Here is a 14682-nt window from a genome sequence, read left to right on the forward strand (position 1 = left end):
CACAGAGACAAAAGCTCCTGCACTTAGATATCTCATCATATGTACCCTTCATCTGGCTGTTCATCCATATCTTTTCTAATATCCTTTATGATAGACCAGTAAACATAAGTAAAGTGTTTCCCTGGCTTCTGTGAACCATTATCGCAAATTATCAAACCCAAAGAGGCTGTTGTGGGAACTCCCAATTTATAGCCAGTTGGTCAGAAGTACAGGTCACAACCTGGAACATGCAATTGGCATCTGAACTGAAGGGAAGGGCAGTCTTGTGGGACTGAGCCCTTAACCTGTGGGGTCTGTGCTAACTAGGGTCAGAATGGAACCAGTTGGTGTCCAGAGAGTTGGAGAATTGCTTGATGTAAGGGGAAAAAAATCCCCACATTTGGTGTCAGAAGTGTGAGTAGAGGGAACAAGTCTTCCCTTTTAAAGGCAGACATAGTGTGCCTGACTGTTGGCCATTCAACAGGGGGCAGGAGCAGGGCAGGTAAATCCCAAATCTCTCCAACCCCTAGGAAAGTCTGGAAACACTGCATTTAAACTTTTAAAACATATCAGGGGGTGGGAGAAGGATAATGGAACATCATTAATAGTTTGCTTTATACCTGATTGTATTTATTATGCTATTCCAACAAAAATAAATTTACTTTTGCAATTAAAACCTTTAAGTTCTAAAGAACATCCAAAAAAATCAGGTGAGCAGGTTGCAAAAGGCCATGGTATCCCAAGCTCTAAATAATCCATTCATTTTGTAAATCAAATTCCTACAAACCAAATTCTGATCAGGAAGCTGTGCCCAGGGTAGGGTCACATTCAAACCCTGTAGATTTGACAATAGATGCCCTCAGCTCAAATATAAAAATATTAAAATGTAACCATGTAAAATAAAATATATAAAGAACCATAAATTGAGTTGCCATTGACTAGCTGACATATGTTATAATGTGCACAGTGCTTCATGAAATGAAACATGTATCAATCGCAATTATATAAAGTCAAACTCATAGAACCAGAGAATAGAAAGGTGATTACCAGGGGGAAATGAGGAGCTTTTGGTCAAAGGATATAAAGTTTCAGTTCAGAAAAATGAATAAGTTCTGAAGATGTAATGTACAGCATGGTGATTATGGTTAATAATACTGTATTGTATACTTGAAATCTGTTAAGAGAGTAAATCTAAACTGTTCTCAGCACACACACATACACACACACACACACACACACACACACAAATGGTAACTATCTGAGGTCACAGATGTGTTAATTAATTTGATTGTGGTAATCATGTCACAATGTATACACATATTAAATCATCCCATTGTACACCTTTTGAAAAAATGTTGTACAACCTAAATATATACAATTTTCACTTGTCAATCATACCTCAGTAAAGCTAAAAAAGTAAAATTTTAAATGTTTTTCACTTGCATGGTTTTCTTTTCATATTTCAGAGGCCACACTTCTTTTTCAGGTACAATCATTCCCATTGGCCCTTGTAAGGCTGTATGCGCCCAGCACTGGACCTCACGGCCCCCGCTGGATAAAGCAGTTCTCATCCAGGCCACGTGAACAGAAAGTCCACTTTGTCTTGCTACAGGGACCCTATGACTCACTTTTGTATTCCTCCACGTCAGCCCTGCTAATGTGTCAAAACCAATGCAGCAGGAGATGAGGAAAGAGCTGACGGCAGAATGCCAAGAAGACAAATGATGAATGGTTGTCCCCTGGAACAAAGAGGTTAATTACTGGCATCTAAAATATCCGAGGGGAAGATGTTACACACCCATATTACCAATTAACCTCACCTCTAAGAACCCGCTATCACTGCAATTAATAGAAAATGCTTGTCACCCTAATTACAAGGTCTACACAAGAGGCCAGCGTTAGGCATGGAGACGTCTTTCATAACCTCCTCCTGGTTAGTTTTGAATCTTTTTGGCATCCTGTCAGTCAGTTACGCTCGGTTCCACTCCCTCCTTAAAACTGTCCCTTGAGGGGCGCCTGGGTGGCTCAGTTGGTTAAGCGACTGCCTTCAGCTCAGGTCATGATCCTGGAGTCCCGGGATCGAGTCCCGCATCGGGTTCCCTGCTCGGCAGGGAGTCTGCTTCTCCCTCTGACCCTCCTCCCTCTCATGCTCTCTGTCTCTCATTCTCTCTCTCTCAAATAAATAAATAAAATCTTTAAAAAAAAAAAAAACTGTCCCTTGAAATAGTTGCTATTGCCTGCCATTCTGTACGTAACTGTTATTGAGAATTCACTACCTGCAAAGCACCATGCCAAGCACTTCTTATGCATTTTCCCCTCCTCCTGCCCACTTTGCTTAGTCATCGTCCCTGTCTGGTGCAACTTTTCACTTTTCAGCTTCCAAACTTGGTCTAAGAAATTCAACTTTGCCAAGTACTCCCACGAAGGGGCCATCTCTCTTAACTCCTACCAGCCTAACTCACAAGAGAGCAATGCATAAATCAGGCTGCCAATTTACTGACTGTTGAGAATCAGAAATGCTCAGGGGAATAAACTCATCTTCTCTACTCAGCACATGTCTTCTTGTTTACAAATCTATACAGGAAGCCATACTGTACACTGTTGCTGTCCCTTTCACCATCCCTTGCACACTGAGTTGATAAATTCTATAAATACCTGTGATTCTTTGCCAGATTAATCCAGCAGGTTAATCCAGGATGTATAGCAGGTCAGAAGCGTCAACGAGAAAACAAGACAACACCCCTAGAAGAAGCCTCAGCCGATGGCTAGTGTGAGTAAGGGATAAGTGCTTCCTCAACCACACAACTTTGTTTACCATGAGCAACTTGTAAGCATGTGCTTCACAGCCTGCCAGGGCCCCAAGCAAGACTGAGCCTAGCTGGCCCTCAGCAAAACACTACAGCTTACTGCCCTTCTCTGTCTCCATGGAATTGGATGAGTGCTTCATGGAATCACCTGCCAAATGAAGCCCTTGCACTCAGACCCTTGTCTCTGGGTCTGCTCCTGGGGGGCCCCAGCTGAAGATAGACATTAGGTTGTCCTGCAACCCAAGAGTCAGTTGGGCGATCATAATATTGAGCCCCTCCATTCTAGGAATTTATCTGATGTCCAAGCAGGTTCTCTTGCTTGTAGGTCTAGGAACAGTCTCTCTCCCGCCTGCCACTGGAACTGGAGAATACACTTTATTCTGGGGCGGGAGTAGGAGAAGACCAATCCTCCTTTCTTGTTTCCCCTGCCTGGTCCTGCTACCCTCCGCAGAGTTACAGACACATACATGCGAACAGGCAATCTTAGCCCGGCACACACATGCTGTACCCATCAGCTCCGAACAATAGAAAAAGGAAATTTAAAATGCAATATCATTGGGGCACCTGGCTGGCTCAGCCAGTGGAGCATGCAGCTCTTGATCTTGGGGATGTGAGTTCAAGCCCCACGTTGGGTATGGAGTCTACTTAAAAAGTAAATAAATAATAAATAAATTAAATTAAATAAATTAAAGTAAATAAATTAAATTAAATAAAATGTCATTTACCATACAATCAAAAAATATTTTAAATCTGGGAACAACTTTAACAAAAGATAAGCAAGACTTCTACACTGCGAACTATAGACATTGAAGACAGAAGTTAAAGAACATTCACATAAATGGAGAAATGTCCCATGTCAATGAATTCTTGAGATTTTAGTTCTCCCCAAAATGACCTATGGATTCACTGGAATCCCAATCAAAATCTACTAGGTTTCTTTCATTGAAATTTGTAAGCCAATTCTAAAATTTATATGGAAATGCAAAGAACCTAACAAAAAGCAAGCAATATAGAAGAAAGAGAAGGAGGAAGAGAAAACTTATACCAGCAGATTTCAAGTCTTACTTAAAGCTATAGTTATTAGGGTTTTGTGGTTTTGGCACATGATAGACAAATAGATGAATGGCACAAAATAAAGTCCTAGAGCAGAACCACACATAGACAGTCATCTGATTTACAATAAAGGCATTGCTGTTGTACAAAAGGATCATTTGAATAAATGATGTTGGATCAACTGGATATTCATATGGACAAAAAAAGAAACACCTTGATTCCCTACCTCCCACCATACACAAAAATTAATTCTAAAAAGAACACAGACATACTTAACATAGTCTTCATCTTGCTTTTCTCACTCAATGATATGTTGTGAGAATCTACCCTTCTCTGTACTTAACCACCCTACTTAATTTTTTTTAATGACTGCCAAGTAGCCCATGCCAGGATGTACCATGGTTGATTGAGCTGTTCCTCTCACACAGGTGTATGTATGTTCTCCAGTAGCATCAGAGAAGTGGAATTTCTGGGTCATTTCCTTCAGATCAATTAGTATCTCCATTATATTTGGTTTCTCCAAATTCACTCTGTTAACATTAGCATTTTATGGTTGCCCCATGGAAGGTGGAATCAACACCCTATCCAAAGTTGGTTTGGATGTCAAGATTGATGATGCCACACAGGCACCAAGAGGGTATGTTAAGATTTATTAACTCATGTAATGAAATTTTCTGGTGATAACAGGGCAGGCACTCAAGCTGATCTGGAATGTCTTGACCAAAGAGAGGGATGAGACTTTTGTTTTATTGTGGTTAGGGAATGGAGCTGGATGAAGGTTCCTGTACACATGGCACCAAAGGAGTTCCTGTACACATGGGATTTCTTACTGGCTTGACCAGATATGGGGCAAAGGGAAAAGGGGAAGGGAGAGATCTTGAAAGCTGTTGGTGGTCAAACATCAAAATGGAGTCACACTTTATTATAACTGGTTTATATCAGCTTGGGTAGGTACCTTGCTACATGAACCACATACCCTTTAGATCAATGAATAGTCACTAACCCATTTATCATAGACTCTGGGATTGGCTGATCATGTCAGGTTTGGCTAGGTCATGCCCCTAACTCAGTTTCCCTATCTGAAAAAGTGTTAAAGCCACCAAGTGCAGATATATCTAAGCTGTTCATTAGTCTTTTATTGAGCACTTAGTATGTGCTAGGTACTATTCTGAGAGCTTTTGCATTAAATAACTCTTTGCCATATAACAATCTATAAATTGACTATTACTATCCCTATTTTATAGGCAAGGAAACTGAAGCACAGAGAGGTGAAGTGATTTGACAAAATTGCCTAGCCAATAAGTGGCAGAAATGACACTCAAAGCCAGGCTGTCCAGATTCAGAACTCAAGCTCTTAATCATTGTACTAGGCTGTGGACTCCTTTAAGACAGTGACAAATGCAAGGTCCCATTATCCTGTACAACTCTAGGATCAAATAGAACACAATGTAAGTGATGCCCTCTAGAGCTGTGGAACAAGTTGGGTCTTGTGTGCACCTAACATAGTGCCTGGCATATAGTAAGTGCTCAATAAACACTGGCTAATTAACTAATGTATTTACATGTAATAATAACAACAGAGCCCTATATTATCCATGAGGATACAAAAACCAATACAATAAAATCAGCTGAAGAGCGCCAGCTCACACACTGGGCATTATTTCAATACCCCACATTAACAGCAGCACAGGTGAAACCTCCCTATACTCATGAAACTGAGACTCTGGGAGGGTAGAAACTGAGTTGGTTTTGTTCCTGTTGGACCCCAGTACCCCAGCACAGGGCCTGGCATATAGTATTCACTCCAAAAGTACTTGTTGAAGAATATATAGGTATTTGGACAGAAAATCCCTGGATGGGGGCACCTGGGTGGCTCAGTCGTTAAGCGTCTGCCTTCGGCTCAGGTCATGATCCCAGGGTCCTGGGATGGAGCCACGCATCAGGCTCCCTGCTCTGCGGGAAGCCTGCTTCTCCCTCTCCCACTCCCCCTGCTTGTGCTCCCTCTCTCGCTGTCTCTCTCTCTCTCTCTCTCTCTCTCTGTCAAACAAATAAAAATAAAAATCTTTTTAAAAAAGGAAATCCCTGGATGAATAAACAGATGCATGCATGCATGGAGGGATGGATGTTTAGATGGATGTTTGGAGAGATGGTAGGATATATGGATGGATGAGTGACCGTATGAGTGGATGGATGAGTAACGATGGGTAAACAGAAGGACAGGTGGGGCAATAGATGGGTGGAATAGGCAGTTAAAATCATGGGCTGTTTTTTGGGTTTGTTTTAAGATTTTATTTTTAAGTAATCTCTACACCTGACATGGGGCTCGAACTCACAACTCAAGAGGTGCACACTCCACTGCCTGAGCCAGTCAGGAGCCCCTCTCATGAACTGTTTAGACTGCCTGGGTTCAAATCCCAGCTCTGTCAGTTACTCCAGGAATAGAAATGGAATTAAAAGGATGAGAAAGTAACCCAAAGTGAGACCCTGAGAAGGAGTAAGAGGGTAATTTCTGAATGAAATATTTATGGAAGCCAAACACCTTCCTTGTATAAACAGGAGCACTGGAATTCACAGAGGTAAAATGACTTGTCCAAGATGACACCACTGATGAATGGTGGTACAGAACAAAAGTCTAGGTTTTCTGCCTCCCTTTAATTCATTGAACAAACATCTATTTAGTACTTCCTATTTGCCAGGCAGTATATAGGTGCTGGAGATATAGGACTGAGCACAACAGACACAGTACCTACCCTCAGAGCACTGGAAGTCTAGTGGGAAGTGACAGTATCATACAGGGAAGTTCCAGCAGTAAGGAGAACATATAACAGTGAGAAGTAATCTAGCCTGGTGATCAGGGAAGGCATTAAAGTCAAAACCTGAAGACAACTGAAAAGATGGATAGGAGACATTTTGGCAGAACCATGTATTAAACAGCTCTATGACCCTGGGCAAACTGCCTAATCTGCATGGGCCTCTTTTTCCTCATCTTTAAATATGGATCACAAATGACAAAATAGATGGTACTCAATAAATGTTAGTTCTCCTTTTCTTCCGCAGGAGGGTGTCTTTCTAAGCTAACATGCCATCCCAGGAGGAAGAAGAGTTGTGTATATGTATAGTCTAAAAAACACAAATTGTATTTGTTTCTTTATCCATTATAATATTTATTGAACACTGGCTGGCTGTCAGAAGCTTTTGTAGACATGGACGTGTAGTCCCTACTCATCAAGTCTAAGAGGATGTATCAGTCAGTTTAAGCTAGGTTATGCTGCAGTAACAAACACACCAAAATCTCAGTGGCTTCACACAACAGAAGTTTACTCTTCACTCACAGAGAGTCTGCTGCAGGTCCAAGTAACTCAGAAATGCAGGCTGAAACGATAGTCTGATTTTCCATTTTGATCATGAGGCCTTCACATTCCACACCACATAGCAAGACACACAGAGAACTCACAGCTTTTCCTGCACTTAAACCTGGAGGTGCCCCACACCCCTCTGCTCATAGCTCATTGGCCAGCACCGATCACATGGCTCCACTTCACTGCAAGGCAGGTGGGAATGCAGCAGAGCACACGGAGTATCTGATGAGCATCACTATCTCTGCCCCAGTGGAGACACACACAAATAAGCACACAAATAAGGATGTAATTACAATTGCAGTATGTGCCAGGAAGGGTCTGATTGCAGATGACCTGGCTAAAGCTCCTGAATGAAGACTTCAGAAAGCAGCAGACGCACACATAAAATTATAGATAAAAAGAAATAAATCATGGTCTATCATAGACCTGAATTCTCAAAACCTACCCGTCCCTGCATCCCGGCAGCATCTGAGCAATGATTTCGTTTCTCTAGGCACAAACCACCAAAACAATGCAGAGCACAGAAATTCGGCCACACAATTCCCACAGCACCTGTAAAAAACAGCCTGACGTGGCACAATGCCCAGAATGTATTTACTGGGTCCTGCTCAGAGAGTGAAAAGTTCAGCACATCACAGCCTGTGCTTGACTGGCACCAGGCTTCAGCTCGAACACGATCAACTGACCAGAGGACTCAAATTCAAATGCCCACAAGGACGACTAAATGAGAGGAGGTGGTCTCATGGGGCTGGGGAAACAAGGAGACTGTGCCCACCAAGAGGGACAATTGCCCCTGCATATTGCTACTCTGGATTTTTGTGTGAGATTGTAGATTTTTTTTCAATGTGGGAGTTAAGTAAAATTAATTAATTATTAAAAACCCTCTTTAGGTTGAACAAAATGTATCTGCTGTCCAGATTCATCCAGTGGGCCTGCATGAAGGGGGGGTCTCTATGAAGCTGGACCTCAGTTCTCTGTTCAAGCTCTAAAACAATGCAGAGAAGCCTTAGACAAATCTGGCTAAAATAGCCATAAAAGAGAAAAGCTGACATCAACCAAAATGCTTAGCAACCAGGGAATGGTTATGGAAATCCAGGTGCTGGATGAAATACTATGTACCCATTAAAAATGTTCATAAAGACAGAAGGACAGAGAGAGACATGCTCAAGGAGGAAATTCTAACTGAAAAGAAGAGGATACACAAGTGTTACACATAATATAAACAACCCATATATTAAAACTATGTATCAAAAAAAGACTGAAAGGAAATGCATCAAATTGTTCACAGTGCTCTTTGGGTGGTAGGAATATGGATAGTTTCCATTTGTTCCTTTTTTTATTAGTGTTTAATGATTTTTTCCTCTTCATAACAGGGGCAAAAATGCATATTAAAAATTAAACATTTGTCGGCATGTGCGTCAGAATTTTAGACCTGGAAAAAATATTAGTGGCATCTACTCCAAAAACGTCTCACTCAACACAAGAGGACACTGAAGCCCAGAGAAGCTGAATAACTTTCCCAAGGTCACACAGCTGGTGAGCAGCAAGGCTGGGATTGAACTCAGGTGTCTTGAATATCAGTTCAGGTTCAAGCACAGCAGGCTACTGACCCAGGCATAATATAGACAGGAGGAATACTACACAGAAAGGAAAAGGAAAGAAAGGAAGGAAGGGAGGAAGGAAAATCTTAAAACTCTTCCCAAGCTATGTATAGTCGGAGTTTTTTTTTTTTCCATTTTATCTGTGGATCTGCTCATTTCCATAAAAGCTGATACTCTTAATTTTGTCAAGACTGCAAAACATTTCCTCTTGCAGATGTTCCCCAAGGTAAGAAAACTTGCAGGAAGTAACCAAAGAACAATTTCTGCACTTTTAATTTAATTACTACTGTTCTCCTCTCTTAGGGTACTCACCAAGAACTTGGATTTGAATGTTTTCCCTTAAAACCAGTGTGTAATGCAGCGGCCACAGAATTAAGAAAAATTAATTTTAAATGTCAGCCAAACTCCTGTGGGAGAACATGCCTCTATAATTTACCTTCCCAATCCATTCGTGCTTTGACAGTGTGGGAATTTAATATTTTAGTCACATCTTACATCCTGTGGACCAATCTGCACAAATTTGCTAATAAAAAGGCTTTCTTGACTAAACTATATCAAAGTGAAAAGCAGCTAACTTCCCCCACTGCCCTCATACACAAAATACAAAAATGATGTTAGCTAAATCCTTGGTTACAAATGGTCTCATTGAGGGGGCTAGACTATTTCCATAAAATCACAGAATGTTAAAGAAGGCGGGACACCTGTGGGGCTGCAGTCAGTTAAGCATCTGACTCTTGCTTGGTTCCAGCTCAGGTCATGACCTCAGGGTCTTGGGATTGAGCCCCGTGTCGGGCTCTGCACTGAGCGCAGAGTCTGCTTGAGTTTCTCTCTCCCTCTCCCTCCGCCCCTAATGCTCACTCTCTCTCTCTAAAATACATTAATTAATTTTTTAAAAAAGTTAAAGAAGGGCTCAGGAGATGGGAGAGATGTGGGGGGTGGGGGGGGGGAGGCAGAAAGAGACCAAGAGATCAAGAGAAAGAATTTAATGTTAAGTCCAGAGAGAAATGGAGGGATGAGCAGAGAGAAATAAAGACGAGAGATTGGGACATGGACAGCAAAGAGACATAGAGAGAGGCAAAGAGATAAAAATTAATAATAATTATGGAGGTTGAAAGGAAGACAGACAGAAGCAGAGACAGACAGGAAGACAAACTGCAGACAGAGATAGCGTGAAGCAGAGAGGAAGAGAGAGAGAGAGGGGTGGAGAGAGGAAGGGGAAACAAAGGAGAGAGATAGAGAGAGAGGGATGCTAGTCTTCCTGCAGCTTTAATGTCCACATTATATCAAAACCATCATTGTAACAAACCATAAACAACCGGTCACCTGGGTTCAGGGTGTCCACCAAGGTCAGGGACAAGGTCAAAATAAAGTGGGTTGTTAGAATCCCAGGCAAGACAGAAAGAGAATGACCAACACAACTCTCTGGCTGAAGGCTAGACGCCCAGGATTCTGAGCCCTGGACGGTGCATTCTAGGCATGCCTGCCCCAAAAGCATTCATTCTCTGCCTCCTGCCCAGACAGTCCTAACAGGGAGCGAGAGAGAGATTCCACCCAGCTCTGAAGCACTTCATGTAATCAAGGCTAATGGCTGCAGACCAGGAAAACACCAAGCTCAGGGTGACTTTCAAACCCCGTGTGTTCTCTCTCTGCCATGATCTGAAGATATCAGACATGATCATCAGCTCAAACCAAAGTTCTGTTTGTCCCCCAGACTTTGCTAGCCTTCGCAACCTCAGGATTCAGCCTAGATGTGCCCCATCACCTGATATTTATACAGTAAAGGAAAAAATGATATAATGATAATATCAATGAGCTTTTTTGACCACTTATTGTGTGACAGGCACTGAGCAAAACTTTACAAGAATTATGTCACTTCATGCTCATCACCAAACCCTCTACCTTTTAGGAACAGCATTTTTTTAGGTAAGAAAACTGAGACTCAGAAGTTAGGTGTCTTACCTGAGAGCAAACAGCTAATGAGTTGGGGAGAGAAGATTTGAACCCATGACCCAGGTCAGAGAAAGAGAGAGAGCACAAGCAGGGGGGAGCGGCAGGCAGAGGGAGAAACAGGTTTCCCCAGTGAGCAAGGAGCCCGATGTGGGTTCAATCCCAGGACCCTGGGATCATGACCTGAGCTGAAGGCAGATGCCCAACTGACTGAGCCACCCAGGCATCCCTCTCCCAGGGCTTTTATGTCTGCTCACTTTTTAAATCTCAGTTCAATCAACTTTCTTCATGGAAGCATTCGCTGATTTCCTTGACCATGTCAATTCCCCTTTATGCTCTCTCATGGTGCAATGTACTTTTCCTGGGTTCCCTTACTGCAGGTGCCATTTTACATATGATTGTGTGATTCATTGATGAATCACAGATCAACCCCTCTACTAGTGAAGAATTCCATAAAGGAGGGACTGAATCTGGTTTTGCTCATCCCTCTATCAATAGCAGCATGGGGCCCTAGCCCTTAGTAGGTGTTTTCTGTATATGTGTTTAATTAATTGATTGGTTGATTAATGAGTGAGGGAATGAAATACCTAGAACTACATGCCAAAATCAAGAATAGAAATATGAAGATGGAGAAATGCCCTAAGAATCAGCTAAAGGAGTTGAAAATACTTGTCTCTAGGGATGGACTAGGAGAGGAATAGGAAACTAATATTTTGGGCACCTGGGTGGCTCAGTCTTTAAGCATCTGCCTTCAGCTCAGGTCATGGTCCCAGAGTCCTGGGATTGAGCCCCGCATCAGGCTCCCTGCTCAGCGGGAAGCCTGCTTCTCCCTCTCCCACTCCCCCTGCTTGTGTTCCCTCTCTCTCTGTGTCTCTCTGTCAAATAGATAAATAAAATCTTTTTTAAAAAAGGAAACTAACTTGTTGTTATAAATATGTTATAATCTGACTTTTTTAAACTGTGTACTTGAACTACTTTGATAGACTAATTTTTTTTTAAAGATTTTATTTATTTATTTGACAGAGAGATAGACAGAAGAGCACAAGCAGAGGGAGTGGCAGAGAGAGAGGGAGAAGCAGGCTCTGCACTGAGCAGGGAGCCCGATGCGGGACTCGATCCCAGGACCCTGAGATCATGACCTGAGCCGAAGGCAGACGCTTAACCATCTGAGCCACCCAGGCGCCCCTTAAATGAGATCATAAAAACTAAAAGTAACTACTTTACCAGACTTTTTTAAATATAAAGATGAAAGGGAGGGAAGGAAAGGGTTTTCCAAATGGAAAGAGAAGGGGGGGGGTGGGAGAAATGTCAGTGAGGAGGCATCCTGGAGAGCAACCCATGAAGTTCAAAGGATCTGGATGCCCACGGCTACTTCTGAGAAAAGTAACTCCTGAGATACTTTGTCCTGAAAGTTATGGGGCCGGGAGCCCGTGTCTTGGGTACATCCAGCCCTGCAGCCACCAGCCACACCTGACTGGACACAGAATCAGTGCCACGCTAAAGACAACCAATCACAACATGAGAGGGAGACCATGAATGAAACTCTATCCAATAGAAGTGCTGCATATTTGATGATGGTAAATCCAGCCAATCAGATCCTCTCTTGGAAAGTGTAACGGGGGCGTGGGGGCGGCTCAGCCAGTTAAGCCACTGCCTTCAGCTCAGGTCATGATCCCAGGGTCCTGGGATCTAGCCCCCCCCCACCCCGAGGGGCTCCCTGCTCAGCGGGGAGCCTGCTTCTGCCTCTCCTACTCCCCCTGCTTGTGCTCTCTCTCTCTCTGTCAAATAAATAAATAAAAATCTTTAAAAAAAAAAAAGTATAACTGGCAGAGCAGGTGTTGGTTCTGATGAACAGGCACACAGTGGAATTGATGGAGGCCCTCTATGAAATTATATACAAAATAAATTTCCCAGGTTCTATAGCTTTGATCAGATTATCAAAGGAAGTTGTGATGAGCAAAGGTTAAGAACTAGTAGATAAACCAGGTAAATTTTTTTTATATATTTTTAAATATTGGAAGATTTCATGTAAAAATTTAGATTACCAACTTCTGTTCCAAAAAATACAGTAACACTGAGCCTGTAATTTCTCATGGTAATGATTGCCCGGAGCTGAATGGTAGCTGCTCCCTGTAGATGGGGCATGTGTTCTCCAGCTCATCATATTCCCACCAGGCTCGTATATTCCTGGTTTTCATGTAGGGTCAAAACTTTTCATTACAAAAAGTATTTTCAAGTTAATTGCCAAAATCCAAAGGTGATTTTACATAAATGTCTCACTTTCTGGCTTCCCGGGAATTTGGCCGATCTGGCCACACTGGGCGCACAATCCTGCCTAGCAACCATGAGTGTCCCTGGTGGGTCTCCAGTTGGCCCCGTGGTCCATCCGCTCAGCACAGCACAGTGGCGAGGCAAGCCCTGGGACCGCAGGTTAGACGCACACCCGACACCCTGTGGCTCCCCCAGCGAGGTGTTAACCCCCTGCCAGCCTGGGGAAGAGGGACACTGCTGCGGTCGGTGACAGGCCGCTGCGCCCCGAGGGACCAATAGCACCCGGCGACCACCTGTTTTCCGCGAGCGGACGCAGCCACTCCGCACACCCTTGCAGGGACCCGCCCCTCCAAAAGCCAGGGGACCCGCGGGTCGCGTGCCTTCTCCTGGCCGTCCAATTCCGTCGTCGCCCCACCCCCAGTTCTAGCGCATCCTCCAGCTCCAGCAGCCCCATTCCCGCGGACGGCGTCCTGCGTCCCCCTCCCCGGCCCAGAGGGCCCCCCACGACCCCCCCACCCCGTGCAGGCGGCGGCTCCGGGAGGCGAGAGCCGCGGCGGCCCGCCCCCTTCCCCTCCCCGCAGCCCCCCCGGCGTGCCCACCTTACCCGCCCGCAGCGATGGTGGGCCGGCTGTCCCTCCTCCTCTGCCTCCAGCGGCAGCGCCTCTGCGGCCGCCCCCACCACCACGACAAAGCCACCTGCGCGTGACCCTCGATCACCAAGTCCTCCCCACACACACGCACACATACACACATGCGCGCGCGCGCTCTGCCCTCAGAGGTGGGAGCCGCCGCCCCGCGGGAAGTCATAAAGGGTTCCCGAGCCAAGCCTGAGGGTGGGGAAGACCACCGCCCCCTCTCCCTCCTCCGCCAGGAAAAGTTAGTTGTCCCTGCAGTTGGGTTTCTGGCAGGACCCATCCGCACGTTCCTCCCTCCCCATTCAGGCATTCACTCATGTTGCTGATCCCCAAATACACAGTGGTCCTGGGCCGGCCCCGGAGGATGCGCGCTTGCTGTCCCTCTACCGGGAACCCTCCTCCCTGTCCTAAGGGGCCTCAAAGGAAAATCACAGGGCAGGGGGCTGGGTCCGCGGAATCAACCTTCGTCTCTAAGTCTCCAAAGGAACTGCCGGCTCCAACCTGCAGTTTTTAATCCGTGGTGACTTAAATGGGGCTGAAAATGGACTTTCCCCTGGTTTATTTAACCCCTTTGTGACCCAAATGAAATAGCGTTGTTGCTGGGGGTATCACATGAATTGTTTTAGGCGAAGCGCCCAGAACAGTGTCTGGCACACAGTAGGGATTGGGTAGTGTTAGCCGGTATTAGGGTCCGCTTGCATCCAGCATGACGCCCTGCACCAAAGCTGAAACGGAACAAAACATCTCTCCAGCATGGAAACCATCTCATTCCCTTCCTCTTTAAGGCAAGTGATGTAAACCAGAGGATGGTGGCCAAGTGTGTCCTGCAGAATCTGTTCTGTTTGGTTTAGTTGCTGTTTTAGGAAAATGTGAATTGATTGTCAACGCTTAAAAACTGAGAGATCGCATAAACAAGGGGATTTTCAGTAACTCTTTGAAACAACAGAAAGTTGGGGCCGGAGCGAGCCCACTTTCCTGGAGGCAGGAGCTCCCAAGCAGTGGGCTCTTTAAAGAGGTGTTTGCCCTGATT

General features: G+C 44.5%; 1 protein-coding gene across 2 annotated transcripts in view; it reads right to left on the reverse strand.

Moving 5' to 3' along the window:
• The window catches only part of RPH3A (rabphilin 3A), a 254656-nt gene extending 240871 nt beyond the window's left edge, over positions 1 to 13785 (reverse strand). Inside the window, exon 1 of one of the 2 annotated variants that reach the window (XM_078060941.1) lies at positions 13622 to 13785. In XM_078060941.1, coding sequence (XP_077917067.1) covers positions 13622 to 13762 — 141 coding nt within the window. In that variant the 5' untranslated portion in view covers positions 13763 to 13785. The remainder of the gene's footprint in view (positions 1 to 13621) is intronic. The other variant, XM_078060943.1, reaches the window with a different exon arrangement.
• Between the last annotated feature and the right edge of the window lie 897 nt (positions 13786 to 14682).

The sequence above is a fragment of the Halichoerus grypus genome, chromosome 13, assembly GCF_964656455.1.
Source record: "Halichoerus grypus chromosome 13, mHalGry1.hap1.1, whole genome shotgun sequence".
Classification (NCBI taxonomy): Eukaryota; Metazoa; Chordata; class Mammalia; order Carnivora; family Phocidae; genus Halichoerus; species Halichoerus grypus.